We start from the raw sequence: 14930 nt of genomic DNA on the forward strand, positions 1-14930 counted from the left end.
GCAAACTTAAAGAAACAGCTTACAGTTTCACTTGATACCAAACTGTCCCGGTTCCTGTTTTATAATAGGACCACTCCTCATGCAACTACAGGGATAGCTCCAGCAGAGTTGTTAATGGGAGAAGACTCCACACCAGGTTAAATTTGATCTTCCCGGACCTGGCATGGAGGGTGAAATAGTATGAGGAATGCCAATGCCGGACCCAAGACTCCACAAAGTGAGAGAGACAGTTTACTCCAGGAGACGATATTTGGTGTCGGAACCATAGGAATGGTCCTGCATGGGTAAGAGGTATGGAGGATGCGAGGTCAGGCTCAGTGATATATAAAGTTCAGGTAGGTGCGAAGGTCCTGAACATGCAATTGGACCACATGACAGCTGAAAACCTGCAAACACTGTGGGAGCTATATGTGCCTGGCTACTTGACAGCCTTTCCGACTCTTCCAGAACCTGTGGGGTCTCCCTGTCTGTCAAGCATTGAAGGTACCTTGGAATCTGAGATGGATGCCTTTGCCTTCTGAAGAGGAGAATGAATTTCTTCTGAGATGCTCTGGGCACAAAAGGTGTGCTACTGTGTGTTACATGCCACGCGTATCAGAGGCAGAGTTGGAGGAACCTGACCCAGTGTTAAGATGTCCCAGGGGGAGCTCCAAAAAAGAACCAGCATGTGTCCTAGGATTTGGAGGGAGGGGGATGTAATGATGGCAATGGGATCAGACAGGTGGCCCTCATAGAATATGAGTTCCCTGAATGGGGCCGTTAATTTGGTCCAAACAGGAAGCCCTGGCTGACAAATATAAACAGGAATGTCGTGCACTTTGTGTCTCTCACTGTGTCTCCCACCTGCGCACACACACCATGGGTGCTGGGGATAAAATAAGAGAAAAAAAAACAGGAATGTCAGAGGTTTTGTTCACTGAGAGCTGGCTCTGGGGAAGCTCGATCAGTGTCAAGGACTCTCCACATGTAAGTAAAGAGTGAACTAATGATGAGCTACCAATCTCTGTGGAGTTATTTCAGATTAAGCCGTGCTAGACAGGGCGCTGAAGAGATTTACCAGGGTGCTGCCTAGGGTGGAAGATATGAACTATGAGGAAAGATCGGATGGGCAGGGATTGTTTGCTTTGCAGCAAAGAAATTTGAGATTAGCCCAGGAGCCATTAAATGAACTGCGATAAACTTTGCCTTAGTTTTCCTTTTTTTAGTTATTGTGTATGACTTCTGTCATTAATGTAGGTGCTGTGGTGGGGTGATTTATAAAACTTTTCTTTGTATTTTTTATGTAAAAGTGACAATAAATTTCTATTTTATTCTATTCTATTTTAAATATGTGTAAGATTATGAGGGATATCCATAGGACAGTTATGAAGACAATTTTCTATTGGTAGAGGAGTCAATAACCAGGGTGTATAGATTTAATGTAAGAAATAGAAGGCTAAGTTGTGATTTTAGGATACCTTTTCTCACTTAACGTTTGGAACTGGGTAGAAAGTCTGGATCTGTCTGTAACACTTTGTAACAATTAAGAAATATTTAGATATTCACTTACATTGCCATAGCTGAGGGCCAAGAGCTGTAAAATTTGATTAGTGTAGTCAGATCTTTGTTGACCGATATGGACATGATGGGCTGAATGGTCTCCTTCAGTTCTGTAGCTGTCCGAGTCTGAGAGTCAGTGAAGTTGTTTTTAGTGCTATTGTTTGGCTTGGAGTCTTGGCTCATAAACTGGCAGAATCCCTGTTCAAAACATGCTGCAAGAGGTCTTTTTACTTGCCTGTTCTCCCAGACCATCCCTGGGTTTAAAGTCTCTATCAATTCCAGTACCAATGGAAATGTTGAAAGATCAGTCTGGATTATATATTCAAATCATGGGATGGCGTGGGACTTTAACTCATGACTTTCTGGCTCACACAAGCAAGTGCCACTAATTGAGCCAATTTGACACTTGCAGTTAAAGCAAACATGTTTGTGCCTTTGTTAAATCAACAGGCCAAGTGAATTTCACACAAAACATTAACATAAATGTTGCTAAAGGCTCACAACCTGATTTCAAACCCTTTGAGTTCATAGTTTACACTTGCCGAGAAAGATCAGTTCACCAAGAATGTGGACTTCCTGGTTTAAAACAGGGAGGTGACAAGGATATGAGTTTTTATCCCATAAGTATTTTCAGTTTAAGTTCCTCAGTTCTTTGATGTCGTGCAGCATTATTGTTGATTAGCAATCATTGTTATTTATATCAGTTTTGAGAATTTACATTTTAACTTGAAACAGAATAAAACATTTGTACTGACATCACTTCGAACAGACATACATTTTAAATTTTCTGTTGAACTTCTGCAAGAAATATGATATATTTAAGGAAACACTAAATTAAAAGTTAAGTAAATTTTTGACAAAACTACTACAAACCTTGTAAGATGTTGAGTTCTGACCAACAATCTATTGAACACTTAAGAAGGAAATCCTTTGTCACAACTTGAGAGCGGTAGGAATAATTTGCGGAATTCCCTTATCTATGGTGCAGACTGGCCACAGACTATTTCCTGTCTCTAAAGCTTAATCATTACATGCCACAATAGTAATTTCATTTTGAGTTGAAATAGTATTGCTACACCACAAGGAATGACAATGGGCTTTGTTCCTAAAATGTACTTTTAACTTATAAATCAGAGATGACTTTTTTTTCTTCATTTATTGCTTAACCACGCCTCCAGCTGAGTTGTTCCTGTGCAGCTGCAAAACTACCCGACAATGTGGAAAGCTGCTCAATATGTTCTGTCCGTAGAAATCAGGACTCTGAATTATCACCAAAACAATAGGAAATATCATCAACACTGCAATTAAATCAAATTTACTTACCTATGCATCAATGAGCATTTGGTTCTGGACCTCATACAGCATTGGACAAAGATGTGAAAGAGTGAGAGTGACTGCTCTTGATAGCAAGGCAGCATATGAACACATGTGGCATTAAAGAGTCCTTGTAAAATTAAAGTCAATGTGAATGGAAGGGGAATTCTCCATGAAGTGGAGTGATGCCCAGCAAAGGTGTATGTTTGTATTTATTGAAAGCTATTAAGGCAATGAAGTAGTTCATGTTAATATGCTGCAAGATCTTGACAACATTCAGATTTAGGCTAATAAGTAGAGAGTGACATTTATGTCAGAAAATACTAGTCTTTGATATACATCTATTTGAAGTAGATATTTAAGAGAATTTCAAGTTGTGACAATTTTCTGTACAACGTTTTTGAGCTCTATTTTACTTTTGTGATTAGCTCTCTTACTGACCCACTCACCCGTTGTAGCAATTTATGACTATTTACCTCAACACTGTATTTCACATGTAAGACATATATTGGGTCACTCCTCAATCTCTGCTTCTTCAATGACAGAAGCTCTAACATCTCAAGGTCCATCCAACAATGCCCTTGTCAATGATAACATCTTATAAATCTATGCACTTCTTTTTCCATTACTTCCATACCTTTCATATTTTGTGCCCAAGTGTACATGCAATACACTAACTTGGTTTAACTAAGATTTATCTATTTGATTTTACATATTAAATATGTTTTTACAAAAATATCTATGTATGGCATTGCCAACTATAATTATCTTTGAATGACAAATCAAAATCCTACTACGCTTTTACTAATTAAACGGCATGGTGGCACAGTGGTTAGCACTGCTGCCTCGCAGCGCCAGAGACCCGGGTTCAATTCCCGACTCAGGCGACTGACTGTGTGGAGTTTGCACGTTCTCCCCGTGTCTGCGTGGGTTTCCTCCGGGTGCTCCGGTTTCCTCCCACAGTCCAAAGATGTGCAGGTTAGGTGAATTGGCCATACTAAATTGCCCGTAGTGTTAGGTAAGGGGTAAATGTAGGGGTATGGGTGGGTTTCGCTTCGGCGGGTCGGTGTGGACTTGTTGGGCCGAAGGGCCTGTTTCCACACTGTAGTCTAATCTAATCTAAACTCTTAATATACCATGATAAGATGTGTCAACCTGGATAGTAGTTCTACTACATTTTGAACAGTAAAGAGCAATTTCCAAATGATAGTTAAACCTTATAATATCAATTATATCGTTCATTTATAACTTTGCAGTCCTGCCATCAGGTCAAAAACACTAGACAGTTTTGAATGTTCTGATTTGTTCTCCTGTTTCCAAAGAACAACCTCTCATTGTTTTGAACACTATTGATCCAAGGATCTTAGTTGTTTTGCTCAAATGACAAAATCTCTTTCGATAAATGCTGTCAAGATATTTTACTCTCATGTCAGTATCAATTTCAAGCAAGTTCTGACCTAGAGCTGAAAGATTTGAGTCAAAACAATTTTTTTCATTCTCATGCTGTTATTTTGTTGACAGTCCACAGAAGCTACAGAAACAAAATTTGGAATGGTACTCTTCACCAGATTACATTGTTATTGCTTAGTGCTGAAACTGGAAATGTGAATGAAATAACATTCAGCCTCGAGCTTGGTGACCAGTGGTGTTCCGCATGGATCTGTTCTGGGACCGCTGCCCTTTGTGATTTATGTAAATGACTTGGATGAGGAAGTGGAAGAGTGAGTTAGTCAGTTTGTCAATGATATGAAGGTTGGTGGAGTTGTAGATAGTGTGGACGGCTGCGGTAAGTTGCAACAAAACATTGACAGGATATAGAGCTGGGCTGAGAAGTAGCAGATGAAGTTGAACCCGGAAAAGTATGAAATGATTCATTTTGGAAGGTCAAATTTGAATACTTGGCAGTGTGGAAGAACAGAGAGATCTGGGGGGTCCGTGTCGATAGATCCCTCAAAGTTGCCACCAAGTTAATAGGGTTGTTAAGAAAGCGTATGGCATGTTGGCTTTCAATAACAGGGGGATTGAGTTTAAGAGGTGCAAGGTTATGTTGCAACTCCATAGAGTCCTGGTTAGGCCATTTTTGGGATATTGTGTTCAGTTTTGGTCACTTCATTATAGGAAGGATGTAGAAGCTTTCGAAAGGGTGCAGAGGAGATTTACCAGGTTGCGGCCTGGACTGGAGGGCATGTCTTATGAAGAAAGGTTGAGGGAGTTAGGGCTTTTCTCACTGGAGTGAAGAAGGATAAGAGGTGACTTGATAGAGGTTTACAAGATGATGAGAGACATAGACAGAGCGGATAGTCAGAGCCTTTTTCTGAGGGTGGAAATGTGTATCACAAGGGGGCACAATTTTAAGGTAATTGGATGGAAGGTTTAGGGGAGATGTCAGAGATAGGTTCTTTACACAGAGTGGTGGATGCTTGGAATGCACTACCAGCAGTGGTAGTAGAGTCAAATACATTAGGGACATTAAGCAACTCTTGGATAGGCACATGGATGATAGTAAAATGAAGAGTATGTAAGTTAGTTTGATCTTAGAATAGGATAAAAGGTCAGTACAATATTGAGGGCTGAAGGCACTGTATTGTGCTCTATTGCTCTAAGTTCTATATTCTATGTTCTAACATTTCTAAGTAAATTTTGATCTTAATCGTTCATAGAATCCCAACAATGTGAAAACAGGCCATTCAACCCAACAAATCCACAGGGATTCCCAGAAGAACATCCCATCCAGATTTACCATCACCCGATCCCTGTATAACCTTGCATTTCCCATCAATGATCCACCTAAACTACACATTCCTGGACACTAGCCAATCCACCTAACCCACTCATCTTTGGACTGTGGAAGGAAACCAGAGCACCCAGAGGGAATGGATGTGCACTCACCCACAGGGAGAATGTGCAAAGTCCACACAGTCACACCTGGGCAGAATCAGATCCATGGCACTGTGAGGTAGCAATGTTAACTACTGAGCCACCATGCCTCCTGGTTAATTCCTATTAATTCATTTTCTGTTCTGCTGTTACTTCACTACAAATCATGTAGTCTCTGCAGTCAGTGTTTGGGGGGGGGGGTTTCCGTAGACTATTCATAATTTTTTGTAATTGTACTGTTTGGTATTTTCATTTTAATTTTGTTCTTCCACGTTTTTTTCTTGCTGTGCCATTTCATGATAAGAGTTTTTTAAAGATAAGTCTGATCTTTTGCAAATAGAATACATAGTGTGCAGTATTTCTGACAGCTTGTCCTGTTGAAAAATATATTTTTCTGAGTAACAAAACCTTCTGCATGCTAAATTTTCAAAAATATTTTACATGTTAAGTGCAGAAAAGTGATTTGCACCTGAGAATAATGATAATCTTTTTAATGCTCAATAAGAATAAAGCAACTTGTATTTATACATTGGCTTCCTAGAAATTAATATTTTTCAACAACACTTGTGTTGAATTTGATTGCAGAATGGGAAGTGAGCATGGAGAGTGTATTCTCCACCCACCAATTGTTGTTGAGCAACTTGGAAGTCTAAGCCTCACTAGCATGGATCTTGCAAATTGTGGGTACTGATATGGTTGTGGACAGGAACTTGGCCACGTCTTTTGTGAATTAAGCTCAGTGCTGATGACTGACTGGTTGCTGGGAAGTTCATGGAGATAAAGAGACCCATAGAGGGGCTGCTGGAGATGTGTATTCTTTGGTAGGGGCAGGAGAAACATTCCTCACACTTGCAATGATACTTCAATGTATATCATTGGATTCCTGTTTGGATATTAAGAGTGGCCTCTCATTTAAAACAGTAGATCTAAATGTTGATACCTTCCAATGCTAAACCAATACAACCTATCAATGCTACAAAGCAGAATTAAAGAAATTTGCAGTACAGAAGGAAGTCAAGCAGAGTTAATGTTTTGGATTCAGTAACGCTACTTCAGAACAGATTGTAGCTAGGAAACGGTTTGTATTTATGCTAAAGGTAGGGTGAGGGGGGAGACGGGTAAGGGAGTGTGGGGAGGAATAAATGATAGACTGAGATGAGAGAGAACAATGGCTGTACAGACAAAGGAATGGGTAAAGGTCAGCTTGAGGGAATCAAGAACAACTAATTTGGACCATTCGTAGCTGACAATGGGATGGTTGTCGTAGCAGCCCATGTGATGACAAGGCCTAGTGTGTGGAGATTGGCATAAGGGCCTAACATTATTGAACTTGCTATTGAATCCTGAAGGCTGCAGGGTCCCCAAGTGGGAAATGAGATGCTGATCTTCCAGTTTGTGCTGAACCTCGCTGGAGTATTGCAGCAAGCCTGAGACAGATATGTTGATCAGAGAACACAGTGGTGCACTGAAGTGGCAGGCAACAGAAAGCTCAGAGTTATTGATGAGAGCATCACATAGCTATTCAGCAAAACAGTTGTCTTATCTGCATTTCATCATCCTAAGGAGAGCACATTGTGAGCAGTGAATACAGTGGACTAGTTTGAGTGCAGAGTCAAGATTAGAGTGGTGCTGGAAAAGCATAGCAGGTCAGGCAGCATCCAGGGAGCAGAAAAACTGACATTTTGGGCAAAAGCCCTTACTGATGAAGGGCTTTTGCCCGAAACGTCAATTTTCCTGCTTCTCGGATGCAGCCTGACCTGTTGTGCTTTTCTAACACTACTCTAATCTTGACTCTAATCTCCAGCATCTGCAGTCCTCACTTTCACCTAGATTGAGCGCAGTGCAGGTAAGTCGGTACTTCATCTGAAAGGTGTGATGGGCCTTGGATAGTGAAGAAGGAGGAAGTAAATTGGCAGGTGTTATACCTTCTGTGGTTGTAGGGGAAGGTTTAGGGTATGGAGGAGGAGTTGACCAGAGTGTCTCAGAGGGAACAGGCCCCGTGAAAGGATGACAAGGGAGGGGAGGGGAATATGTGACTGGTGGTGGCATCCCGCTGGGTGTGGCGGAAATGGCCGCTTATGATCCTTTGGATATGGATGCTGCTGGGGTGGTAGGTGAGGACCGGGGGACCATATCGCTGTTCTGTGAGGGAAAAGAAGGGGTGAGGGCTAAAGAGAGGGACATGGATCGGACACAGCTGAGAAAGAAGGTGAACATTTCAGAGACTCCCTAGTAGAAGCTGGCATTATTGGATCAGGTGCAACAGAGATGGAGAGACTGAGAAACTACTGCAGTTGTTTATTTATTTTATCTGGCTGATCATGTTTGAGCAAAATGAAAAGGCTTTAATGACCCTAATTCCATTTTCCACCACTTGGTCCAAAGCCTTGTGAGTTACTACACTCTAAATTTGCAGCACGTACTCAAAATTATGGTAAAATCTTTTGCTTTTTCTGCCCTTTCAAGTTCCAGATTTCCTACACCCAAACCCTTCTGCATCCTCTGGATGAAAACATTTCTCATCAACTTCTTTCTGAACCTTCCACTTTAATTCTATGTCTCCCAGTTATTGAGTCCACTGTTATAGAAGGTCGATCATACACAGACACACTTTGCTTCCATTAAGTGCACAGTCTTATTAACTAACTCATGGCAGAAACCTACTCTTCTTGACCACAGTGCAATCAAATTGTTCAATAATTACATATAATATATGTATGCAGATCTTTTTTAAAATCAAAAACACAAAACCATGATAAGTACTTCTTAATAGAAACACTTTGGTGGCAGACAAAGTTCCCTTAATTCAATCACTTTTACTAAGCAAACATTACATGAGTCACAAGGAACGAATCAATGAATGTTCTTTAAATGGTCATTTCCACTAGCACTGTGTAAATGAACTGGCGCATACTACGAAATGTGTGTTCCAAAAGTTTCAAACAAAATAGTTAGTCTGGGTTAAGGTACAAATCTTTACAGAAACTGGAACAATACCTCTGTTAACTTTTAACTTTCAGGTTGTTTTTGGTATAATTTTAGCATGATTATTGCAATTCATTGTCGCAGTACTATGGTGAGTCATGCAGAGAGCATTTGAATTGGAAATTTCTTTAAGCTAGAACAGTTCTGCATTAGTTTTATGATCGTGGACATCAATCTGTCAGGTCTATTAGAAAACCTAATCCCATCAACATAAAATAATGCAACTTTTTGATCGAAGAAGTATCAGATTCTTTTAGCAAAACTTTAGAACTCCCCATGTAGTTACACTCTAAAAAGTTGTTGACTTCTATCTACACTCATCATTTATTTAGCTCTGTTTCTTGGCTCAGATGCTGGAAGTGGTCTGGCACATTCTATCACTATTAGCATTGCCATTTAAGACATAGTTTTACAAGAAAGTCATCACATTTTATGACAAATATAAAACTGTTTACAGAGTTAACAAAGTTGGAGGCTGGTAAAGTGGGCAGTCTGAGATTAACCTTTATGGATGGCCACACAGCAAGTAGAAAAGTACAAGTGGAATCAGTATCTATGCTGTAAATGAATAGAGGAAGGCATCTAGTGGATTTTTCTTTTCAAAGGCTACTGCCTTAATGTAACCTCAAAAGGGCACACACTCATACCACAAATGTATTAGCAATGTCAGAACTAGTGAACATTCTGCATGCTTTGCACAGTTCAAAAAGGATTGAAAGCAGGTTAAAACATGTTTAGTTTTTTCTACTCGTTCCAAATACTTCTCCAAGTTTTCATTGCTGCTAATTATGGACAGTTTTGCTTTGTAATTTAAACATTCTTTGTCTTTTCATCTCTCTGGTTACTGGTTTGGTAACCTTCCTTCCTCTTCTCACTGTTCACGCTATAAGGTACTTCTTCTGCCACTGAAAGTGGCTTACACCCTTTGTAGCCTGTCCATCTGTAAACAATTTACTTCAAAAACTGACATATGGATTTTAATAAAACCCCATATAGAAACAGGCTATGGTTGACTAAAGGAAAATTAGGTTTTGATGAATGTGCAGATCCCGGAATGCACTAATATTAGAAAAATTAATCTTTTATTTCAGAATGTTGTAGGTTGTTTTAATTAGGAGGTTTTTTTTTACACTGTTCTTGATTGTGTCAGCACCTGTGATGCAATTTTCATAGCAGTCAAAATGTGAGCAGGGTTTTCAGAGCAGATTGTTGGATGTGCAAGAACCTGAACACTCTAAAAAGATTTAACATGTTATGTTTGTAGTTACAGTGCATTAATCTGGCAGGGAAAAGCTATCACCATTGTCTTCTCCAGAGTAATTAGAGATGGGCAGTAATTGATGGCTGAGTCAGAGATACCCACATTCCATAAATGAATAAAAATAAATTATAATGACATTAAATTAACAGTCATGATTTGGAGATGCCAGTGTTGGACTGGGGTGTACAAAGTTAAAAATCACACAACACCAGGTTATAGTCCAACAGGTTTAATTGGAAGCACTAGCTTTTGGAGCGCTGCTCCTTCATCAGGTGAAGGAGCACCACTCTGAAAGCTAGTGCTTCCAATTAAACCTGTTGGACTATACCCTGGTGTTGTGTGATTTTTAACTTAAATTAACAGTGCAGTCGACATATACACTCTTCTAATATAGTACTTGGTACCTAGGTTATGGCGTGGTTCTATGGACATTAGTAAGCTTAGATGCCTCTCCAACATACTTATTATTCAGGTGCCCACATAAATAAAGACTATCAACAGTTATTGAGATAGGGTACAGAGACATCATAGCTGATTAGATATGTTCCTCACCTGGTGTCCATTCCGTATGAGCATTACCTGGATATATGTTAGCAGGCTTTGGTTCATATTTAGCAGTTTGACAGAATGTGCAGTGACTATATATTAAGAGCAGTTTATCAATTTGTTCAACAGGTGGAATTTTCCTATCCTTGAGCGGGGTAGACAATGGTAAAAATTTTGGGAAAATGCAAGCAAGAAAGGAAAATCTGGGATCTTGATGTCAGGAAAAAAAATTCTCAACTTTCCCCTTAAGATTTAGATTCTAGATTCAAAATCCTGCAATTGAGTGGAGGTATACTTATTTCCTTGCATCTGCACCATATTATTTGTTGAACTCATCTCATTTCAACATTCCTCTCCTTCCTTGAAACTACATGGTACTAGTTCTGACATGAAGGTCAAAGCAGGTACCTCACAGTAGCAGCTCACCAGTCCCTTGTTCCAGACTTCATCCAATTTTGTCTTCAGCACAATGTCCCTGCACATTCCACGGGCTAACATTATTCTCAAATCTTTGTCCACACAACTTGGCATCAGCAAGCCACCAGCCTGAATACACCATCATTCCTGCTGTTGGTCCAATTCTTACACTAGTTCAGCCCTTCAACACTTCCCTGTCGATCTCAGGGACACCTACAATGTAGATACTTCTGCCAGTCACTTTGCACACAGGGACAGACCTGCATCTCAAGCATTTACCCGAATACTTTTACGGCTTTTAGCGTACTTTCTTAGTGCTTACTCTAGACCTGCATTTATATTATTTGGAATTTGCAAGCCTCTGAAATACCTATCTTTTCAATATGCTATCCTCATTAATTTAGTAAAGCCACCCAAAATCAATAGAGGTAATCAGAAACAGTCAGTTGCTTACGTGATAGGAATTCTAGCATTTTTCAGTTTCATGTTTAATCAAGTCACTCTGATGCAATTTCGAAAATCTACAGTTTCTGAAGAGTCCAGAAATTGAACTCGTCCTCCTGAAGCATATGAGAGTTACCCTTTTAGATATGTGTTTCTCTTGGCATCTTGATTCAGCAAGAATCACTGCTAGTGGAATGGAGAATAGAGGGAAGGAGTTATGTTTCAGAATGGACTTGTGCTGCACAGTCCTGAACAAGAACCAGCTGTAGGTTCACAAAATTCCCATTAATTCATTTCAGAAATGTATCTGAAATTAAATAAAACTGATTTCATTTGTTTTGTTTATTCCAGTTGTACTGCATCAGCAAGCAGAGAGGTGAAACTTTCTTTTTGAATTATGTAATGCATAAAAGCTTTCAAAATTATGGTCGAGCAATTATTTTGTTGAATTAATCGCAAATATATGCTCAACATGGGTTTGAAATTATTTTGTCTATTATTTTAGTGGAGGTGTTAACCATTTAGTTAAAAAAAAGTTTGAAGCTCAAATGAAAGCAGCAGAAAGAAGAATTTCAGACTGATGCATATGTTATTGATCTATAGTATAACTTCAAGCCCAAGAAAGCAAATTGTTATCTGTCTTAGGCATTTAATAAGGGAGGGTAACAGACGTTTGTGACGACAGCTCCTGATGGTGGTTTTCATTGTGAAGGGAATACAAAATAGCATTAACATACTTAATTTAATGCTGACTCAAATTCAAATTGTTCATAGGTTTATCAGCTTATCTGACTTCTCTACTCATGCAAGTGCTTTAGAAAGATATTAAAGCTCCCAGTATTCAATATAGAGGAAGAGAGAAGAGCTCCTAAAGTTTTAATATTTCTCGACCAACAAATATTGAAATCACATGAAGTCTTAATGTTACAGGTGCAGAATGGCTAATGTGCTCAACTACTTAACAAGAATTATGCAACTCCAGAAACTCTTTTATTATCCTTCATGATGTTTCAACACATTGTACAAATATAAACATTGTTATAACTAATATAGAAAATAAAAGCAAAATATTTTGCTTTTAAATGTTAAATATCTATGCAGTGATATGGCATGGTATGGTAGCTCAGTGTTTAGCACCACTGATTCATAGCGCCAGGGACCTGGGTTTGATTCTAGCTTCAGACAACTGTCTGTGTGAAGTTTGCACATTCTCCTTGTGTCTGTGTGGGTTTCTTCGGGTGCTCTGTTTTCCTCCTACAACCCAAAGATGTGCAGGTTAGGTGAATTGACCATGCTAAATTGCCCATAGTGTTCAGGGATGTGTAGGTTAGGTGCATTAGTCTACATTTAGGTAAATGTAGAGGAATGGGGAATGGGTTTGGGTGGGATACACTTCAGATGGTCAGTGTGGACATGTTGGGCAAGGGCCTATTTCCACACTATGAATAGATACTCTCAGATTGATGGAGACCTGAGCAAGGCTTTTACTAACTAAAGCATTAATGACAATGGACTTATTTTACCTTTGTGTCATATTTCTTAATTATTTGTGACTATTGTTATCTAATTACTGATGCATACTCACATTAATTGTATCTACCTTTAAATCTCTTACATCATGCCTACAATCAGATTCCTTACTTTTTTAGAGCTGACCTTTTATTTCCTGAATTTCAAGAAAAAACAACTATCTGAATCATGTTATAGCGGTTTGAACCATTCTTTCAGGCCCAATCTATGCTTCTTATGTCCAACTTGTTTTGACATAAGCAAAACATATTTGAATGAAAGTAGTTGTCTTACCTCTTATTGTTGATACTTAATTGAAATTCAACACAGAAAAAGAGATAGCTCTTGTGCGACTTACTGTTATGACTCACATTATCCTTCAATTCAGCAATATATAGGTATAATCAAACAATCTAATAGACCTGAGGTTTACGTTTTTCATGAACCTGTTACATTATTCTTTTCAGACTGAGAAGTTGTGTTTTAAAGATTACAAGTTTTAGGTATTTGAAAAAAAAGAGTAGCAAGTTTTCAAAATTTCAATGTAACACTATAAGTATGCCAGTCACAATATATTTGCTTAGTTAACTGGATTACTGCCCCGCTTGTTTAGTAAGTTAAGGGTTAAACAGAAACTAACCTTTTGGATAAATAGACCTGGTTGGTCTGAAAGTTGGTAAAGGCAGAAAAGCACGCAGGAACTTTTTATCAAGCTTCATTTTTGTTTATATAAGTACATGTATTGTGAGTTTAATTGTATTGTGCAATATTTCACAAATACTCTCACCACTGAAAGAATGCCAAGGTGAATATGTCTGAAAAATTCATCACTTCAGCCAAGAGGTTGAGTTGTGTTTACATACCATTATTAACTAGCGATTCAATAATAAGTAAATAAATAAGCACAATGAATTCTTATTAATATATCATTAATAATCAGTTAATTGTTTCTGTATTTTCTTACCTTGGGTCAAAATGAATCTCCATTGAATTAAAAAAACTGCTGCCGTGAAAAATCCAGAATACATTTTCAATCCAGTTGAAATGGATATTCCTATCCTGGGTCTGTTCTATCTTCAATTCCAAGAAGAATCCTGCCGAAATGTCAGTGCAATGTAGATTGTGCACTTAAAAAGATCCCAAGAGGCAGGTGCTGTGTCTTTTTTTTGTCTCAGGTCTTGAGTTTTTCACTTTATGAAACTTTCAGTTTCCTATAGCTCTGAAAACTCCCAAATGCTTCATCATAATTCCACCACAAAGTCAATTCCACTGAGGGATAGGAACATTGTTAAAAGATACTTGGTTGTTTCCTATCTGACTGCACAGTGCAATGAAATCTGAGCTGAGTTTAGGTGGTGCTGGACTATTTTTCAGCCTCCAGATCCTTTATAGTGTAAAACAGCGGAAAGCAGCTACGTCAGCCACTGCCAGAGGGAGCCCATTTACTGTTAGAACTTAAACAGCAATGTAAGCTACTATTATTAAATGCATTGCAGTTATATTTGGATACTTTCATTTAAAACTCAAAGGGACTGAAGTATAACTCCCAAGATCTTCTGCATTATTTATAATGTGTTTTCATTTCTTTCTTAAATCCACTTTGTTAGACCCAAAAATCAGATTTATTTAGAAAATATTCTTTATTCATAAAAATATATATACGTAATCACAAATGCAATTTGGTTCTCTACAGTAGCATGTCAAGGAAACAAACAAATAAGTTTGTTTGACTATACCCAAAAATCAGTTACCTTGCTTAAATTTCTAAGTAAGGCTTGAAGTGGTTGATGTGATTGTGTAACATAAACTTATTTTCACTATGGTAGCATTTTTTCTTCACGGTGGCTTTTATATTTTATTTTACTTCTTCTCACCTCAGTTCAAGTTGAGTTTATTTTCTATTCTTACACTTTGTTTCCTCTCACCTTTTTAGAAGTTATTTTTCATGCACATTTTGCAGTATTTTAATTACAGAAGTTATCTATTCTCACCCTAACTCTAAACCTATCACTAGTGCACATGCCTGTGGCATGGGTAC

At 38.5% G+C, this 14930-nt stretch overlaps 1 protein-coding gene across 3 annotated transcripts in view; it reads right to left on the bottom strand.

Annotated features, from left to right (window-relative positions):
• The window catches only part of kdrl (kinase insert domain receptor like), a 265292-nt gene extending 251036 nt beyond the window's left edge, over positions 1-14256 (bottom strand). For all 3 annotated transcript variants that reach the window (XM_087991964.1, XM_043704900.2, XM_087991965.1), the window contains exon 1: positions 13857-14256. In XM_087991964.1, coding sequence (XP_087848090.1) covers positions 13857-13920 — 64 coding nt within the window. In that variant the 5' untranslated portion in view covers positions 13921-14256. The remainder of the gene's footprint in view (positions 1-13856) is intronic.
• Positions 14257-14930: the final 674 nt, after the last annotated feature.

This window comes from Chiloscyllium plagiosum, unplaced genomic scaffold, assembly GCF_037043375.1.
Source record: "Chiloscyllium plagiosum isolate Xiang-an unplaced genomic scaffold, Cpla_swu_hap1 HiC_scaffold_11, whole genome shotgun sequence".
In the NCBI taxonomy this organism is placed as follows: Eukaryota; Metazoa; Chordata; class Chondrichthyes; order Orectolobiformes; family Hemiscylliidae; genus Chiloscyllium; species Chiloscyllium plagiosum.